This window comes from Cinclus cinclus, chromosome 3 (assembly GCF_963662255.1).
Source record: "Cinclus cinclus chromosome 3, bCinCin1.1, whole genome shotgun sequence".
NCBI lineage: Eukaryota > Metazoa > Chordata > Aves > Passeriformes > Cinclidae > Cinclus > Cinclus cinclus.
Genome location: NC_085048.1, coordinates 3,776,795 through 3,796,331, shown reverse-complemented (window position 1 = coordinate 3,796,331; position 19,537 = coordinate 3,776,795). Strand labels below are relative to the sequence as shown.

At 40.5% G+C, this 19,537-nt stretch overlaps 1 protein-coding gene across 1 annotated transcript in view; it reads right to left on the bottom strand.

Annotated features, from left to right (window-relative positions):
- PKHD1 (PKHD1 ciliary IPT domain containing fibrocystin/polyductin) overlaps nt 1–19,537 on the bottom strand; it is a 226,094-nt gene that overhangs the window by 55,176 nt on the left and 151,381 nt on the right. Inside the window, exons 52-58 of the mRNA XM_062489610.1 lie at nt 18,691–18,804; nt 17,966–18,053; nt 15,211–15,365; nt 13,237–13,389; nt 12,009–12,887; nt 10,535–10,697; nt 8,359–8,519 (exon numbers count right to left, since the gene is read on the bottom strand). Of these exons, the coding sequence (XP_062345594.1) occupies nt 8,359–8,519; nt 10,535–10,697; nt 12,009–12,887; nt 13,237–13,389; nt 15,211–15,365; nt 17,966–18,053; nt 18,691–18,804 (1,713 nt within the window). The remainder of the gene's footprint in view (nt 1–8,358; nt 8,520–10,534; nt 10,698–12,008; nt 12,888–13,236; nt 13,390–15,210; nt 15,366–17,965; nt 18,054–18,690; nt 18,805–19,537) is intronic.

Below are 19,537 nucleotides of genomic sequence, written 5' to 3'. Positions count from 1 at the left end.
AACCACCTGCCATGGGCAGGGACACCGTTCATTATCCCAGTTCTCCCAACCTTATCCAATCTGGCCTTGAACATTTCCAGAGATGGGGCAGCCACAGCTTCTCTGGGCAACCTGTGCCAGTTTTGGTTTCCTGGTGCTGTAAACTCCACTCAGGCCCTGGACACGATTTTCTGTGGGACTCATCTCTACACTTACATATTTCACACTTTTTTAAGCTCATTGGCATTCCACAAGAACAGGCAGACTGGATTACCAGGACCAAGCACATGGATTAAGAGACAATCTCTCTTTCCTCCCCAGTGGTCACTCTTTGTCCTCATCAGAAGCATTTAGAAACTCCTAATTACCAAACCTTCCTCCTGCAACGCCCTGGCCTTTGGACTCATATATCATCATCAGACCTCAAAGATTCCTGCAGGCCATAGATATCCTTTCAGAATTTTTTTAATAGGTGCCAAAAGGGTCATTTAAAGTTATTTGACCCACCTGCTCAGGAAAAGATCAGCTCTATCTGATTATCTAAGAATGCTACCACTGATAAGGACTCCACTCAGGCAAGCTAGGTCCACATTTCTCTATCTTTATTCCAACATTTCCTGCAATACATACAATTATCCTGATGATACTTCAGACCATTATTTCTGGTTCCACAGACTTTGAGAGCAATTTATTTCTCTCCAAACCCAGCATTCTCATGTTTTTGGAGGCTGTTCCTAAACCTCTCTTCCACCTTTTCTCAAGACCAAGCCACCCAGTTTTTCCAGCCATTCCTCATATCTTCTGTTTTCCACATGCCTCATAATTCTTTTCACCTTTAACTGTCAGGCCCTTAAATAAATCCATGAGTGGTGTACCTATCAATTATTCAGGTTTCATGGACCATCAATGCTTTATGAATCACAGTTTAAGAAACACTACACTGAAACAGAACCTCATCATGTCAATGATAAAAAACCCTTATGCTTGTGTTACAGACAACATTTATATACAGAAAGGGAGAAAGGCAGGTTTCAAATCCAAAACTAGAATCCTAAATGAAGGTGATGTGGTGTTTTGGGGGTACTCAGCCCCCAGGGAAGCAATCAGACTGTCCGATTTTCACAAACTCTAAAAATAGGGAAATTTTTCTAAATAGCTTCTTAAATACAGGAGTTGAGTTTGGAAAATGAAAAACCTGCTCTTTTATCCTCAGGGATTAAGGCTAAAAGGAGAAGCCAAGAATTTCTGATAGCAAGAGTAGGCACAAACTATTTGTTGGCACATCTTCAAAAAGGATTGCTATCCTAAGGGGCAAGGTTATCTCCCATTGACAGGGACCTGACTTCATAATCAGTTTTTCCAAAATTCATTTGGATAATCATTCCTAATAGATATATACACATATTTTATATTTTATGTGGCTGAACATCAGTACATGACTGTTTGAAATAACTTCAGGAATTTAGAAAAGAAGTGGAAAGGGTGGCAAAAAAGCTAAACTCCATTTAGAGGAATAAATGTACAAAATGGTTGTGCTTGCCCAAGGATTATTTTTTGTCTTCATCAGGAGGAAAGGATTTGATACCCTTGTTTGATGGGAAGAAGGAAATAAGGTTTGACAGGTTTATACAATTGTACATATACAGATATATAATCTGTGTGTGTATATACGTTGCTCTATGCTGATCACATGGAAAACGAACAATGCCATTCATATCACACATCCTAGCTTCACAATTAAGGAAAAAGCAACCCTTAGAAAGCAAAATAGGTGTTTATTAGAGTCTGAAATGCAGGAGACTGTGAGGCAAAGCAATTTATATTATTTAAAAATGCACAAGGGCATGGCCACCTCAGTCTCAATGCTGACCTTATTGCTACATCCCCAACTGTGCCCAGTTCCTCCACAATTTACCAAAGGGAATCCTGTTGAGGAGTGGTTTTCCTTGGCAGAGCTGTCCCCTAAGGAAGTCTCATAGAGGCATCCTAGTTGTAGGGCACTAAGAAGTTCAACTTGTTCCACCCCCTGCCATGGGCAGGAACATCTTCCACCATCCCAGGCTCCTCCAAGCCCCATCCAGCCTGGCCTCGGACACTTCCAGGGATCCAGGGGCAACCACAGCTTCTCTGGGCACCCTGTGGCAGGGCCTCCCCACCCTCACAGGGAAGAATTTCTTCCATACCTCTAATCTAAACTTGTCCTCTGTCAGACTAAAGCCATTCCTTGTTCTATTTTCTTTCCCAGCTGGTGGATTCTCCACCCACTGAATTGTCCCTCACTCTGCTGTACTGCAGCTGACAGAGCTGACTGTTTAATTCAGTGTGTTCAACCATCTCACCCCTGATGAGCCACCACATAGACATCAAAGATATAAAAATAACTTAATTTCCCTTTGGATTACTTTAAACTTTGTTCTCCCATGAGCATTACAAAAATCCTCCCAACTTTATTCTCTGCTTCGGTCTCGACTTAATTAAGGTCTGCTGAAATCTTTACCAGAAATGTGTTTTCAAGAAAATTAAGGATTACAAGCATTTTCTGATCATATTAGGTTTAGTTTTTATGAAAGAATAGCTTGGTAAGAGCTCTTTTAATGTCCTCCATTGCTACTTCCCATTTTGCATGGGCCATTTATTGCAGAAAAAGCAAATTTCGATTTGTGAACAGCAACAGCAAAAAACCTCCAGAGGAAAACAATGCTGATATTTCATTGTTTCATTCCTTGCAGATCTACCAAACCTGCATTTTCTTCTCACATATCTTTAATTACTGAATATGATTATGCATAGGTAGTGTGGCTAATCATATTCCTTGGAATATTAAAAATTTATGGAGCAACATTTTCACCCAGCTTTAGCCCTAACTTATGCTGCCAGCCTGTGTCTCAAAATTCTATGCTTTCCCAACTATTATTTGAGTTTTTTATTCAATAATTAAAATTACCAAAAGAAAGAAATTGTGCAAAAAATCCTCAACCCATAACCCGAGTTATTTTTTGACTGTTTCTACCTACATCTGACATTTTTATCATATTTCTGATGAAATTAGCAAAATTCTGCATATTCATGTATGACCTCTAACTTCAATGTTAAAATTCAAAGAGTTTTTAACAATAGTTTTTGATGAAATTGAGTGTTGAATGTCTGCATAACTTGCTTCAGACAAGCATCTATGTATTAAATACTTTCCTTTTTATGATTTAGAAAACGTACTGATTACCTCTAGAGAGTAAACAAGACTACTGAGCAACTTCACAGCTTTATATTTGTCTAGATCAAAAATGACACAGGAAAATATAATCTAAATGATTTGTTAGTCACATAAAAAATCAGCTGTCCACAACACACTGATCCTCTCACCAACAGACTAATACTAAAGTTGAGTCAATAAAAAAATTCTCTGTTTTTTTTTTCAAAGAGTAATTTAAAACAAACCAAACCAAACCAAAACACGACTGCAATGGTTTTGTTTGCTTGTAATTGTAACCAGAATTTAAATGTTCAAGAGTGTCCCAAATATAGCCCAGGAATATTTTTAAGTAAAAAGTGCTATATAAAGTACACTTTTGGCTGATTCTAGTCAATGCAACCATAAAGTTCCACTTCCCTTAACAGGGTGGAGCGTTTTTTGATTCAGAGTCTGGCTCTCTGGCTGGTAGGATAATTTTTAATTCAATGACTGACTTTGGGCAAGTCACAAATTCTCTCCTCTTCCTGGAAAACTAGTGTCAAAATAAATGTCCATCCCACAGGGGTATTATGGACTAAATTTCACTGATTCTTCTACTGTATCCAAAGAACTCACAAGGAGCTGTCAGGTTTGACTGGTGTAAAATAGAAAATATATTCAATTATTCACACAAAATGCAAGCACATGTTTACAACAGAAAGAAAAAGTTGCATGGATATACATCAGATAGCCCAGAGCTTCATCATCCCCCAGTAAATCAGAATCAGAAAGGACTGAAGGAAGGACACAAAGCTGGTGAGAAGGCTGAGGAACCTCTCCCATAGAGAAAGGCTGAAGGATTAGGTGTGTTTTCCCTGGAGGAGACGAGGCTCAGAAGAGAATCCTGTCACCATATTCCAGTACTTACAGAGAAGCTACAAGGAGGATGAGGCTCTTCACAAGGAGACATGTGGAGAAGACAATGGGCTACAGGTACTGCTTGCACCAGAAAAGGTTTCACCTCAGCATAAGAAATAAGTTTTTTCATAGTGATAGCAATCACTGGGTGTTGTAGTTGTCCCGTCCCTGCAAGTGTCCAAGGTCAGGTTGGACAGAAGCAACCTGGGATGGTGGAAGGCGTCCCTGTCCATGGGAGGAGGATGGAACAAGATGATCTTAAAGGTCCCTTCAAAGCCATACCATTCTGTGATTCTACGGTTAATTGGAACAACCTCCCCAGGGACGTGGTGGAGTTTCCATCACACCCTTATTCTGAGGTTTTCAAAATGCAGTTGGACAGGGTGCCAGATAATGTTCCTTTCCCACTAAAGGGTGGACCAGATGAGCTTTTGAGTCCACTTCCAACCTGATCTGCTTTATATTCTCTGATTATTCAGTCCAAATTGCCTTAGATTATACCTAGAATGTATCTGTCAGAGGGAAGAAGACATATATCTGTGGGCTCAAGACTAAAACTTGAAAGACTTGGTTTCATCTCGCCGATTCTGTGTCACCCACGTAATGAGTCAATCTCTTTGCTCACTGTAGGGACATTACTAAACTCTAGTGGAAGGTGTTCCTTCCCCTGACAAGAGGAGGAATGAGATGACCCTTGAAGTCCTTTCCTACCCAAACCATTCCAAAATTCTATGGTTCTCTGACGATGCTGGAGACAACACAAATGGGGATAGCTGGATCTTCTACCAGTTTCAGGTCCTCAGCTACATTTCCACCAAGGGAAGACAATGAACTTTGATGTCTTTGGGAGTCAGCCCAGATTACAGACGTGAGGAGCTGTGATAACATAGTCCTATGAAGATTGCAAAAAGCCATCAACTGGCTGATCCTTTAACTAAAAGGATGGTTGTATCAGCTGCCCTCCGTGGAGCTGGAGTTTTAACCGGGGCATAGAAATCAGCTGAATACACAAACAGTTCACTTATCCTTAATTACCCAACTAGACACTCCTGTTCATAGCTAATTCTGCTGTACAGCTTATGATTCTGGTATTTCCTGTATCATGGAACCATTTAATGCTCCAGGCCTGGCCCCAAGCTCTTTTGCAAGAGGCTTGCTCTACACATGAGTTTTAGGAGAAAAACATCTTGTCATCCAAAAATGGCAGCTCAAAGAGATTTAAATAATTACAAATTCATGTTAAACTCATTAAATTGTTTTGGATAATTCAAAAAGTTGTACTTTGAAACTTCCTCATAAATTATTTAGGGAGGAGGGTATTGGAAAACATTTAATTTTAAACTTTTGCAGCATTATAATGAAAAGACAAAAAAAATATTAAAAAGGATTCTCATATTAAAAAGTAATTATGCTTTGTTGGACTCAGACCCACTTTTGTTGTTACTCCTTTTTTCTTGCAGTAGAAATAATAATAGCAACAAAAATCTTGGATCTGTTCCCTCCCTTTTTGTTCTTTCTTTCTGAATTCTGTGGCTTATCCAGAAAACTAAAACTTCATTTTGAAGTGAAAAATTCCGCTTCTTCACAGAGTCACAATAAAAATCTCGGTCTATGAGCAAAGAGAAAACTCAGTGGGTAAAAGTTCAGGAAAACAAAGGGGGGGAAAGTAGGTATAGAAATAATAATTTTCATAAATTCTATACCACTTGCTTCTTCAATAAATGACATCATGTGAGTCCAGGAGCACTAATATTATTCTGAATGATCCCTTGTGCCCCAGTTATGGCTCTCTCAGCCTCTCCCCTGTGATATTCCTTATTCTAATAAAACATCTCCACGGCTTTTTTTGTCCCTGGACGCTACTGAGTGTCTTGGTTTGCTCCCACAGGTAATCAAAGTATCTGAAAGTGGCCGAGGAACAGTATTTTCAATCTGATTGGCCAAAATGGAAGCTTGAAGTGAATGTAAATATTTATGTGTATCATAGACTCATACGAAACTGGTTTGGGTTGGAAGGGACCTTAAAGATTGTCCCATTCCAATGCTCCTTCCAAGCCATTCTGTGATTTTGTAATTCTATGACAACACCACCATCTTCACAGGCCTTGAAGCATTGTCACACCAAAGGGGAATCTGGCCCTACAGAATCATTAAGGCTGGAAAAGGCCTCCAAGGTCATCAAGCCCAGATTAAATGAGTGCCACGGTGCCCACTAAACCATATCACAAGGGCCACATCTACTTGGTTTTCTTAATGCTTCCAGGGATGGTGGCCTCACCGCTGTCTTGGGAAGCCTGTTCCGATGGCTGACCACCCTTTCTGGGAAGACATTTTTCCTAATATCCAACCAAAATTTTCCCTGGTGCAGCTTGAGGCTAATTCCCCCTGACCTATCATTAATTTACTGGGAGAGGAGGCCAATCCTTTTCAGGGAGTTGTGGGGAGTACACCTGAGTCTTCTTTACTCCATATTAAGGAACCTCAGCTCCCTCAGCTGCTCCTCACAGGACTTCTATTCCAGACCCTTCCCCATCTCCTTTCCTCTCTGTGGACACACTCCAGCCCCTCAATATCCTACTTGCAGTGTGGAGCTCAAAACTGAACATGGCTTTTGAGGTTTGGCCTCATCAGTGCCCAGGGGATGATAACTGCTCTCGTCCAGCTGGCAGGAGATCAGTGGGAGCAGGAAAGTTGAGTTTTTTCTCCAATTTGTCTCTATCATGGGAGCCTGCATTGCACTGTGAAAATACTCAGTGCTACAACTTTCCACAAGAAGGAGAGAAGGGAAGAAGATGACCACAAATTCACCTTACCATCAAGTTGCGCCTTCCCAAATGTCAACCTCAGGACCACAGGATAAGACAAAAGGAACCCCAGGTCAGAGCGAGAAATGCGGGGGAATTTAACACACATTTGTGAAGGGAAGGGGGAAAAAAATTTCCCTATTCAGATTTGGGCAGCAAAAAGAAAACACAGCAATTTTTTAATAGCTTCAGAGGCAGGCAACATTTATCATATGCTGTTACCTCCATTTCACAAGGAGATAAAACCTCGTGGAGTAAAGGCTGTACCCTCAGTGCACTTTAGATAGAGGAGATTCCTCTTACACCTATGACTGTGTGCTCAGATGTGCTAAAAATGGTGGGAATCTGAATAAAATCCAGGTTTTGTATGTAAATATATTCATTAATATGCAGGTGGTAAGTGGTACTAGTACCAGAGCATTAGTGCTTGGATGTGATTCATAATTAGGGTGGAAAAGGTACAGTAAAAATTAGTGTTTGCATCTAGATAAGACATAAATCAACCCTGTAAGCAGCCAGCTAGAGTGGGATCCTTAGAGGAAAAGCCTTATATGTTTTGTTTAAAGTTCTTCTTGTGTTTAATCAGTTTTAGAGTGTGAAGGAAAACAGGATTAATTACAGTCCCTCCCATCAGTCTCCCATACCAGCAGTCACAAACTATGCATCTCTACAGCAAAATGGCCACCATCAGCAGCGGGCACAGGGAATGCTAATTGTAATTAAAGAGTTTATTTGGAATCAGAGAGCTGAGTTCTAATCAGGCTGAGAATGGAGCCTTGCTGTGGGAGCCTTCAGAAAGTGGTTCCTGAGCAGAATGGGCCTTTTTTTAAACAGAGAGGGGTCGTCAAACTTCTGGAGTGGGTTTTCAGCTTGATTATCTCCTCAGTGGGATGTGGATGAAAATCCTTGTGGGGCCAATTATTGGTATTATTTTGTAGTTTTGTGGTGCTTTTATGGCATGTGCCCCTTAATGCTCTCAGGGGACTTTGCAAGGGGCAGGGAAAATCATCAATCATGGAATGGGTTGGGGTGGAAGGGATCTTAAAAATCATCTCATTCCATCCCATGCCATGGGCAGGGACAACTTGCTCTATCCCAGGTTGCTTCATGCTCCATCCAACCTGGCCTTGAACACTTCCAGGAATCCAGGGGCAACCACAGCTTCTCTGGGAAACCTGTGCCGTGGCCTCAGCACTCTCACAGGGAAGAACTTCTTTCTACCACCCAATCTAGTGAGTCAGACCCTAAAGGGGCTAAGGACACTAAGTGAAATGATCCTGCCAGAAGGCAGAGTGGCACTGGTGGGCACAGAGCTGCACACTGAGTCACCCCAGACTTCTGCAGCACAATTCACTATATCCTGCCTGGCAAGGAATCACACAGACTGGGATCACCATGACCTCAATCTCAGTTTTAGATGTCAGTGAAAGTCACATCTCATGGCTCAAATGTCTGCATGCAAACACTCCTGTCAGCACAGGCACTTACCAGCTTCTGAATAGAACTCCGTCCATTCAAATTCTGACTTGGGGAAAACAGAGACAGGTGGTTCAAGATGAAGGAAACTTCCATCCAAATCCTTAAAAAGGGCTTTCCTTGAGCCTTTGCATCTCTTTTCGGGGAGCATGGCATCTTCAGAGGTTTGTACACTGGCAAGTAGTGAAAGTAACATTATTATTGTGGCTTGGGAAAGTCAGAAATGCCTATAAATTTCTATGTAAGTCATTAACTACTGGCTGCCACGGAGGAAGGTATCTGTAACAGAACAGGTGTGTTGGGGGGAACTCATCTTACTGAGACAAATACAAGACAGTTGAGACAAATAATTTCCTAAACAAAGGATTTATTTATTTATTTATTTATTTATTTATTTAATTAATTTACTACAGAAGGAGGTCAGTGTGTTTAATGCCTAATGCCTAATTTTTGGATCACTTATGTGTAGTGAACTGAATTGCTTTAAATTACAGATTGACTAAAGGTTCAACACAGTTTAAAGGAACTGGTGAACTGAGCATCTCATACCCATGGCAGAATTCAATATGATAAAAAGACCTGTGCTCTGCCAAAGTCCACAGAGACATTTTCAGATTGCTACATGGATTCATATTAAACCTTGAAGAAAATGGAGAAATTTTTGGTCACATGTTGAATAAACCTGATTGCTGGTACCTTGAATGGAGCAAACAGGTATAGGCAGAGATTTGCAGTAAGGGCAGAGGGAAAAAAAAGTCCAATTCCCCCAGTCAACCAAGTTCAAAAGAGGCAAAGAACAAAGACTCCGTCGATCCTGAAAGTTCAGTTCTTGACCACCTCCCAGCAGATCCAACATTTCTGCTGGTTAGGTCTACCAGTAGAACAAGTAAAGTTCTTAATGGATTTATTATATTCTCTGATGTTTCTATTTCCTCCCTTGCTCCGAGGCAATGCTCATCTTCTCTTTGACAGGACATATCCATCAAGATATCCCTTCAGGATGCTGAAGCAGAACAATGCAGCCACATCCTGAATCAAGCTCAGCAGCTGCAAAGGTGGATTAAATAAATGCATGCAGATATTGCATGAGGAGCACCGGGAGAAGTAACCACCCCCAGAGGCTCAGCAGCCTTCCAAGGAAGCATTCAGTATTCCATGTGCATTCCTAACATTTGAAAACCACCACCTCTTGCCCTGGACCGCGTATTCAGCAGCTCACTACCAGCAGAATATTGTGGGATGGATACAAGGGTGAAACATAATGGGAGCTGACAAGCTGGATAGGGCTCAGAAATCTACACGCAAACTAATGCCCAGAGCAAAAAGCAAAAATATAGAATAAAATAAGAAATTCTGGCAGAAGGCTGGAGGGGCTCTAAACATAGCAGTGTGGGACACCTCCAATTATTTTTGACTGGCAAGCGGAGTCCATGCTGGAATTATTTTTTTTTTTTTTTTTGCTACTTCAAGTCTTTCCTGACATAGCCTCTGCATTGTGTTCAGTGACTGCAATAAATAAATAGGCATGTGGTTTCCATTGGATGAAGTATGTCTAAACCACTGCAACCAGCAGTGACTTAAGGTTACAGATGAAGTTCTCCCCTCCCTCCTCAACACTCACAGATTATATTCTCCCTGGGTAGGAGCAGTTCTGGCAATCATTTGACATCTCACAGCCTGCCTGGTACTGATCAACATTTCTGATGTGATCTCGCAGGCACAAATCAAGCCACGTTTCCCCAACCAAAAGGACATTCCCTGTCTCAGGGTTTTTTCCTGGAGGTCCTGACATTTTCTGAAGCCTAAGGCTGAGAAGTCAGAGATGGTCAGCATGGGGGTTTAAGAAATGGGATGTGTGTGGCTTGTTTTGCTGCACAAATGTCAGGAAAAGGAGAAATCCAAGAGGACTGATCCGGAGATGCACCTTGATGGAATTCGAAACTCAAATTATAAAAGATTGCCCTAAACTAAATTTGGTGGTGTTTCTCCCCCCCTTTTTTTTCTCTTCTTTTTTTTTGTTTTTTTTTCTATGTTTGAGATTTTCTGTGCATGCTTGTTTGATGTTACAGCTTGTTCCTTTTTCTCAGATAGGAGCAGTACAAGAGCAGAGCTGAGGGGAGGATAGCTCCAATGCTGTAGGTGTTGGGGTTTTTTTTGGAAAAAGATAGTTCAGAATGAAGCATTTTACCTTGTTGGATGAAAGTAGAACATGTCCTTCTCAGTGACATGTAACATCCTTGATGTCTCTGCTGTGATGAGAGGCATGATGCCTAAATGATCAGCATTTGACATGATACAGACATCCCTGTCTTCACTGTAACAGCTCTTTGTAAAACCAGTAAAGGTGATTTCTGTCAGGGATTAAGAGACGATCAAGCAAGGAAAAGTGGTTAAAAGAGTGGCATAAAGAAAGTTGTTCTTTTCCTGTGATGTGTTCCATGTTAAATTGCTCCCATATATATCTGTATAAATTATTTTTAAACCAGACTAATAGCATTGTTCATAGATCTTCATGTGCTTTAGAATACTCTGTAGCCAAGTTATATCCTAAGCTGACACAAAGTCATACCCATAGGAAATGAAATAAAAGAAACAGTAACTGAGACAGAAAAAAAAAAAGCAAGAGTATTTAATATATTTTCATTTTAATAAGTAAGAACCAGTTAAATAACAACCTGCCTTGGATGGTTTCTTTACTTGCCAGAGATTAATATAATACAAGCAGGGTGTGATGACATACTTGGCTCTGGCACTCAACTTTTGTGCAGCTCCAAAATCCAAATTTTGCCATGAATTTTTTGTGACACTCTGCACAAGCCTATTTGTCTTTATCTCTTTTATTCTTCAGTAAAAAGGGGATAATGAATTTTCTTGCAAAAGTAAGTAGCAGTGAGGAATAAAGACATGAAAAGCAGTGATGTATTTAGATCCCACCACTGCAACCTGCTATCAGGGTTCTACTATGTGCAAATATTGGACTGGGGACTGAAAAATTCATTTGAAACAAAGATCCAGGATACATAACAGACTTCTATTCCTCTTGAGCAATCTCTTATACCAATAAAGGTCACAGCTGCTTCTGTGAATTGTAGTTCCTAGGTTCTGTGACAAGTCTATCCACAGTGTGATCTTCACTTCTCAGATTTGGTATTTTTATCAAGGCAGAGGTTACTGTGGGTCAGAGAGATGAATCAAGTGGAAAAGTAACACAGAAGGAAGGTATGTGTGAGGTAGAATCTATACATTATCACAGGACATAATTATCACAGAATCATAGAATCCAAGAATGGTTTAAGTTGGAAGGAACATTAAAGATCATTCCAATTCCAACCCACTGCCATTGTCTGGGATACCCTCCACTAGAACAGGTTGCTCCAAGTCCCTTCCAACCTGACCCTGAACACCTCCAGGAACGAGGCAGCCACAGCTTCTAGGGGCAACAACTATCCTGCAGGAAGACTCAGGAAGTGAAAAATATCAAATAATACTTTTTCATAATTAAACTGTTGCAAGTTGTAGAAGAATTCTGTTGTTAATTTCACTGAGTCCCTGATTTCTCCAACATGTCCATTTGTGGGAGGCTGCAACTTCATTTGGAAAAATGGAAAGAGTGAAGAAAAGCAGTGACAGAACAGTCAGGCCAGTGGAGGCAGAAAACCAACCTTTCAGCTTCATGATTCCCAGGGCTTTTGGGCAATGCCCAGTTTTGTGCCAGGGATTCTCTGGCCTTTGGCTGGGAACAGTGGTAAACGTGGGCCATAAAATCCCAACACGGCCTCTTAGAGGGTAGCGTGGGGGTCGGTCCTGGGCTGTTGGATCAGCTGAGTTAGGCTTGATCCTGTCTTTGAGGCAGTCAAAAGTCGAGCTTGTTGCCACAATGATGGAGTTTTTAAGTTCTATGAATTTTTTCCCCACGTAGCATTGCTCAGCATAGACACAGTGCACTACAGCCAGGAGTCCCACGGTGTTGTCCACCAGCACCACATTTTCCACAATAACGCTGCCTCCAAGGTGAAGCATGACACCATAGTCATAATTCTTATAGGACAGAAAACCTGTGATTCTAGTGCACGTTTGAAATCCATCTTCCTGGTACAGGTGAACACCATGGAGACTGGAATGGGCCACATTCCCACTGCAATATTCTCCATCTAGTGAACACTCCTGGCCCCTGACATGGAAGCCAATTCTCTCTGATCCTGCCACAGCATTGCCAAGAAGGGAGGCACCAGTGGCCAGGTTCACCTTGATGCTGGCAACCCAGTTTAATGAACCTGCTGGCTGCCTGCTCAGAATAACGAGGTTCCTGATGAGAGAGTGATTGTTCCCTTCCAAATCAATGCCAGGTCCAGTGGTGTTGAACACCACGTTCTTGTGCAACAAGACCCCACTGCTCTCAACTGCTTTAATGCCAGCTCCACAGCTGCTGCTAATGCTGGATGACACCACTGAGCACTCCTGGGATACATTCCTGAATTCAATGGCAGAAAGCTGAGGAGGTCCAAAGTTCAAAAATTGAACATTTAAAAGTTGAAGAGCACCTGCAATGAGATAACTGGAGTGAAATAAAAGCTTATATTACATAAGAACAGGTAAGGACAAACATGTTAACAATAGTCAGACATAGAACAGCAGGTACTTTGTCAGTGTATTGCAGTGATGGGTATTTGTTAATAAATACACACAAAGTCATAGTAAAACCTTACAAACAAAGAACAGCCCTTCCTAAAATATCTCCCATATTAATTAATTTTTGGCAGTGCTTATGTTTCATACTTGCTGACAGTCTGTTCTGACTTTCACAGCACACATGAACAGATACACACATTTCTACACCTCTTTCTTGGGCAAAACCGGTGTGCTTGATGAGGACAGGTGAATCTCAGCTACCTTCAAACTCCATCCCGCTGGAGTCTGTGAAGTGTCCCACCAGTATCCTCCCAGCACAAGCCAGATCCGACTGGATCTGCACGTTCCGCGTGAGGAGCCCAACCTCCGCGGCCAAGGGGATGCGTCGGCCGTCTTCTGTGTCATGGGAACGCCCTGGGGAGTTTCAAGAAAGCAAATGTGATAAGTGTCTATCGTACCTATAAACCTGTGCTATGAGGGACATAAATCCTGACAGCTCCTCTGCAGAATCTGCACTGACATTCAGGTGTGTTTCACCCCCAGCACAATCCGTGTGCATCAACACAAAACTACAAAGGCCACCTGCCCATCAAATATTCACTGTGCGCTTATATTTTGCCAAGATATCTCATTTTTAGAACGTGAAGGTGCTAAACCTTTCCCCTGCGGTGTGCAGGTGCCGAAGCAATGAACAGGTTCACACTTCATTTTTTTTCAAGCTCTACCTGCTGGAGTTACTCATCAGCACATTGCAGAGTTGATCTCCATGAATTTTCCTCTGGATTAGACTACTGTAAATGCCAAAACCCTCTTTGCGACAGTCTTGCTTATGTGTGTTTTCTAAAAGGATTTTAAAACACTTCTTTCAATGCCTTTCTGAAGGAGACTTTTTGCCCAAGTTTATGCAGCTGTCTAGCTTGGACTAATCTCAGGTGACTATAGACACATGCAGATGTGATTTAGTTATCCAAACTGGTTTTATGCATGATGCAGAGCAATAGGCAAATCTCAAGTGCAATTTGTTGTGTATTTTATATACCCGCTTTAGTGGCAGATAAAATACGAGTGAAAAATATATATTGTATGTGTTTTTCTGCTTTAATTATCTAGGGAGTGGAGAGTGACTGGCTCATGTGAACATTTGCTTGCCAAGTTGAAATTCAGTATTTACCCCCTTGATTGTCCTATCAGTCCTTTTTTTTCCAGCTGTATATAACAACAGCTGCATTACTCAGGGGGTAAGTAGTAATTTCCCCTCGTGATGAATTTATTATATCAACATCAGCTAAAAACAAAGGCCTAAAATGCATAAACTACTGAAAATTAATTCTAGATGTGCTATGCTTTGAACTGCACATTTTGTTTGAAAAATGCAATTGTCATAAAAAACTGTGCCATTGAAGCTACTGTTGATTAACACTGTGGATAATTGCAAAACAGAGCTCAGTTCCAAGTGAAGCTTTGATTACTGTCTCAGACAGTAATTTAAACATTATCCATTTAAAACACTATATTTCTGGATCTTTTTATCCATTGCACTCATTTCTGCACCTACTGGCTGGAATAAAAACCAAATTTTAAAAATATTGATACGCACAAGAAAAATCTTTGGTTTGAAGGTTCAGAATTTGACCTGTTAATTAAATCTTTTTGCTTTTGTTAAATAGATGGTAATAAATTTATTTTATAGACTGAAATAAAAGTAAATAAGTATTAACACTGCATCCCTTTTTCCACAAAAATATATATCCCATGCAATCTACACAGAAAATAGAGATATATGCAGATTTTGTGTTTATTTAGATATTAGTTTATAAATATGTTCTTTCCATGCCATGGAATTCATAAAATTTTGTACTTTAAACTTTACTAATATAATTCTTTTGAAATTTAAAAAAGGTTGGGGCTTAATTACTTTCCAGGTTTTTGATATACCATAGAAAATGTGCAAAATGCCTAAAATCCTACATTTCTTTTTTTCCTTTAAAAAAGGGAAAATTACTTTCTCGCTCTGTGAACCAGCTCAACTTGAAACAGAAAGTTTTCCCAAACAACTCAGCACTGAATTGATTTTATTCACAGAAATTAATGTTAGAATCAGAAGGCTAAAAAAAAAGTGTATGGAGAAAGAAATTAAGATACCACAAGGAAGTAGAATTGATCCTATTGAGATACGGAATGGAAAGTCAATACTTCAGAAGAAAACTCTCAAAAAAGGAAAGAAAAATTCCTTACCAATGTGCCTGTGCATAAGATGTTCATGAATTCCTATATTATGACCATGGACTTCTTTAAGTGTAACTACTTCAGCTTGGTGGGCTTCATAGGAGGAAGAGCTGATCACAAAATCCCCACCTTGATCCCAATCCACTTCATCCTCCACAAAAATCCTGTAGCACCATGATATAAACTTAATGTCATTACACTTAAGAGAGTTAGGCTCACAAATTTCATTAAAAATGAACAGTGTTGCTCAGGGACATCTCAAAAAAATAATAATAAAAAAAATCCACAGGCTATGCTGTAGGAAAAGCCCCTTTAGGGCTTTCTGCAAAAACAGATGTCTGAAATATGTGGGAGGAAATTAATCCTGAAGCATCTATTTCACACCATTGATTACCAACATATACAGTTCCAGTACAGCATTTCAGAGCTAGGGTTGCCTCCAAAAGACACACCAGATCATTTTTGGTGCCAGGAATATTCCACAGAGCTGAAAGTCAGCTTTGAATTTAGACAATAACTATGTGCAGGGTTGGGTGGCTGTGCACTTAGCATCCAAGATTCCACTAGAGCTTGTGGGTGCAGTCAGTAGTGGGAGAAAGACAATTCAGTTTTCTGAACTGGTCACTTTGAGCAGGATTTGATTCCCTAAACAAGAGCACCTTTTGATATCTGAGATATCCCAGGGTACCTAAAACATCAGCTGGCAGGTGGGACAGGACTGGTTCCTGGAGCATTCCTGGAAACAAATGTTCAAGCCATGGAGGGAGCCCAAAATCATCTCATATGAGCCCAAAGACATCTCAAATGGGCCCAAACCATCTGTTTAGGAGCCTGAATCCTGCCCGTGGTAGCTGTACACCCTCTAGACACCAGCACTTAAAACTCTGCTGGCTACTGAACGTTGCACAGAGTCCTGCATTTATTTGTTTTAATCTTGAACTGAAGATCCCCTTTTACAGTAAAAGTTGTATTAGGAGTCCAGGGGATTTTTTAGCTTCACGTAAGGAAAACAAAAGCATTTAGTGACAGCAGAATGGATAATGATAAATGTTTATCTCATAAACACCTTGTCCTGTTTCAGGGTGACTGCTGCTGGCCAGGTGATCATCTAAACTCCTCAGGGAATTATTCAGAAAAAAGACCATTGAGTGAATTTTGACAATGCTTCACATGCAGCCTAGAGTGACAGAAGTGCACAGAGAAAGGAGATTCCTAAAGGGATGTTGTCAAGTTTTTCCAGAATCTCTTTCCCCAGCATTTTTCAAAGATGAGTAGGTTCCAGATGAGCATTGACAGTATACAACACCTGTGAATATTCAGTAGAGAAATCCACCAAAAAAAGTATTACTTTTCTTTTTATTTTCCCTTTTTTTTTATTTTTGTAGGAATCACTGCATCTCTTCAGAAATGGCAGGGAAATCCTTCCTGAACTTATGAGCTGATTCATACTGGAGGAGGATATAGAGCAGCTCCTCTCCTTCAATAAAATCCACTTCATTCAGCTTTCATTTTCCTTCAGCTTTCATATTCCAGCACTTATCTACCTATTTCCTGTATCCAACCACATCAACTCTCAGCTGGCTATTGGTAGACTTCTAATGAAAAAGAAGGGTTTGTTTTAGTTTTGTTTTTTTTTTCCCCTTTCTTTTAACAGCTGAAACTACTCTTTGTGCTGTATTTAATGTGCATGCATTAACTCCAAACAGTCATGTCTTAGCACCTCATGTTATTTCGTATTAAATATCTGGGCAGCAACCCAGATCTGGCCTGAATCCATTTCATCCTAGTGTCTAACTGGCATGCTTCAGTCAAGAATCTGCTTACTCTGATCTCCCATCTTAGTCAGGGAAGGAGAAGAATTTCCAGAGGGTGATTCTAAAGTTGGAGGGTTTGGATAAGGATCAGCTACACAGGAATTCCTAAACAATTAATCTACACTGAGCACACAACTCTGAGAAAGCCCACAACAAATGATCCCTTCTGGTGGGGTCTTTCTGCTTCCACTGCTCATCTTTACAATCATTTCCCAAATAATTCCTTCCCTGAATGCTGACACCTCTACCCTAGCGGGAAATCTTCCAATGAGGCTTTGTTAGCCCTGGCTGAAAGGGAGAAGGAAGGGAAGGGAAGGGAAGGGAAGGGAAGGGAAGGGAAGGGAAGGGAAGGGAAGGGAAGGGAAGGGAAGGGAAGGGAAGGGAAGGGAAGGGAAGGGAAGGGAAGGGAAGGGAAGGGAAGGGAAGGGAAGGGAAGGGAAGGGAAGGGAAGGGAAGGGAAGGGAAGGGAAGGGAAGGGAAGGGAAGGGAAGGGAAGGGAAGGGAAGGGAAGGGAAGGGAAGGGAAGGGAAGGGAAGGGAAGGGAAGGGAAGGGAAGGGAAGGGAAGGGAAGGGAAGGGAAGGGAAGGGAAGGGAAGGGAAGGATTCCAGGAAGGAAGGATTCCAGGAAGGATTCCAGGAAGGAAGGAAGGAAGGAAGGAAGGAAGGAAGGAAGGAAGGAAGGAAGGAAGTCTCAGCTTGATTCATCCTAAGAATTTAGATTTCTTTAGAATAAAAGTTTATTTGGGCTGGAAGGGACCTCTAGGATCATCACACTCTCCATCACGGTGCAATTTTCTGTTACCTAGGATGTTTTTTTCTATCTAGACAGAATTCACAGAAAGCTTACCACAAAGGAAAAGAATAATACAACTCACAGGAATATTAAATACAAGTCATAGGAACAGGATCCAAAATTTAATATTTGAAAGCATATTTGGGCAAAATACCACCTTTCGTTTCCAGGAGCAACATTAGTTCCCAGATGTGTCCAAGGCATCCTAGGATAAGCACCATAAATTTGCACCTGTCCATAAACTCCTAGGGAAAAAAAAAACAAAAGAAAGAACAGAAGGAGGATTTCAAAGGTTAAGGAGAAAAGAGGCTTGATAAGAACTGAAGCAATAACTAAATATATGGAAATCTTTATATTTATTGAAGTATGTTTCTATATTTTATGAGAAGTTGAAGAACAGCACAAAGCCTCCACTCAAAATACAATGTGAAGGAGCAATAATTCCTCAATAACAGAAAATGACCATCAGATGTACAGCAAGAGAGGGCATTTTACCATAGAAGTCTCATTGGCACAAATTAGAATTAAGGAATTTCAGACAGCGATATCTACCATTAAAAAAAAAATCTAAGTCAGCAAATTAGGTAAAAACTCCAGGAATTAAAGATACAAAAAGTTATGTAGCTATTATTAATCTTTCTGGACAATGAACTTTATTTTTTTTTTCCCCTCTGGAAAAGGGATCCAAAACCAGAGGACAAATCGAAAAGACATAAACTTTTCATGTAGATGATATGTCCCAGAAGATTAAACATTAGCTCTACAATATGTGTACCTTTGTTTGAGGTTTATCTGTACAACATAGCGACAGTCTCAAAAGTGGTAGATTTGGATGTTACCAAAAATTAGTTTCCTATGAAAAGTGGAATTCATGTTTCCTACCAATATTTCCTGGGTGGACATTTATACCCTCCAGACGATCACAGTAAATCCCTTCAGATGCCCGAAGAAGGAGCAGCAGCTTTAAATCCCTTTCTAGGGGATGTTGTGAAGAACCTGTAATAAAGACAAAACTGCATCAAACCCCCCACAAAAGTATATATGGCTTCTGTGATGCTGAAAATGGGAAGGAAACTAGAGGAGAAATATGTGTGAATCTGATTTTAATGAAAAATCTAAATGGCTGAATTAATATTTCCTTTCTCAACTAGTTCTTGCCTTTTTGCTCCTCACTAGTTCCAAGGTAATCGTGCAGCAAGGATGGGAAAAATGGAAAGATTGAGGAAAAAAAGGTAAAGAAAAAGAAAGTGCCCAAGAAGATTTGGTATGTGCAGTGGTGAGAAGTCTGCAGAGTAAACTGTATTCTAACTTTGCCTTCATTTCTTTCACCAAGGTAGTTTACAGTTTCAGAGGAAAATGGCCCAGCACTAAACAGATACTGAGGAGGAAAAAGTAGGACAGTTTTTGCCCTGGAGAAATGTATGCGGAGTCCAGTAAAGGAGTTCAGCATTCCTTTAAAATTAGAGATTAAATCAATTATGCAACAGAAAACTGCAGCAGATGTAGAACTAAAATATATATATATGTATCTGTACAAAATTAGCTGGCCTGTCATGTCCTTTTAATATTTAAAAATTACTAGTTTGGAAAAGAGAGCTGATTTTGTATCCTAAAGAAACACTTCGTTTTAAGAGCCCTTTTTTATTTAAGTGAAATCAATAAAACAATTCATTGCTCCCCACCAGAGTCTGAGTGATAGCTGAGGATATTTAAATTCTCTGTACAGCTT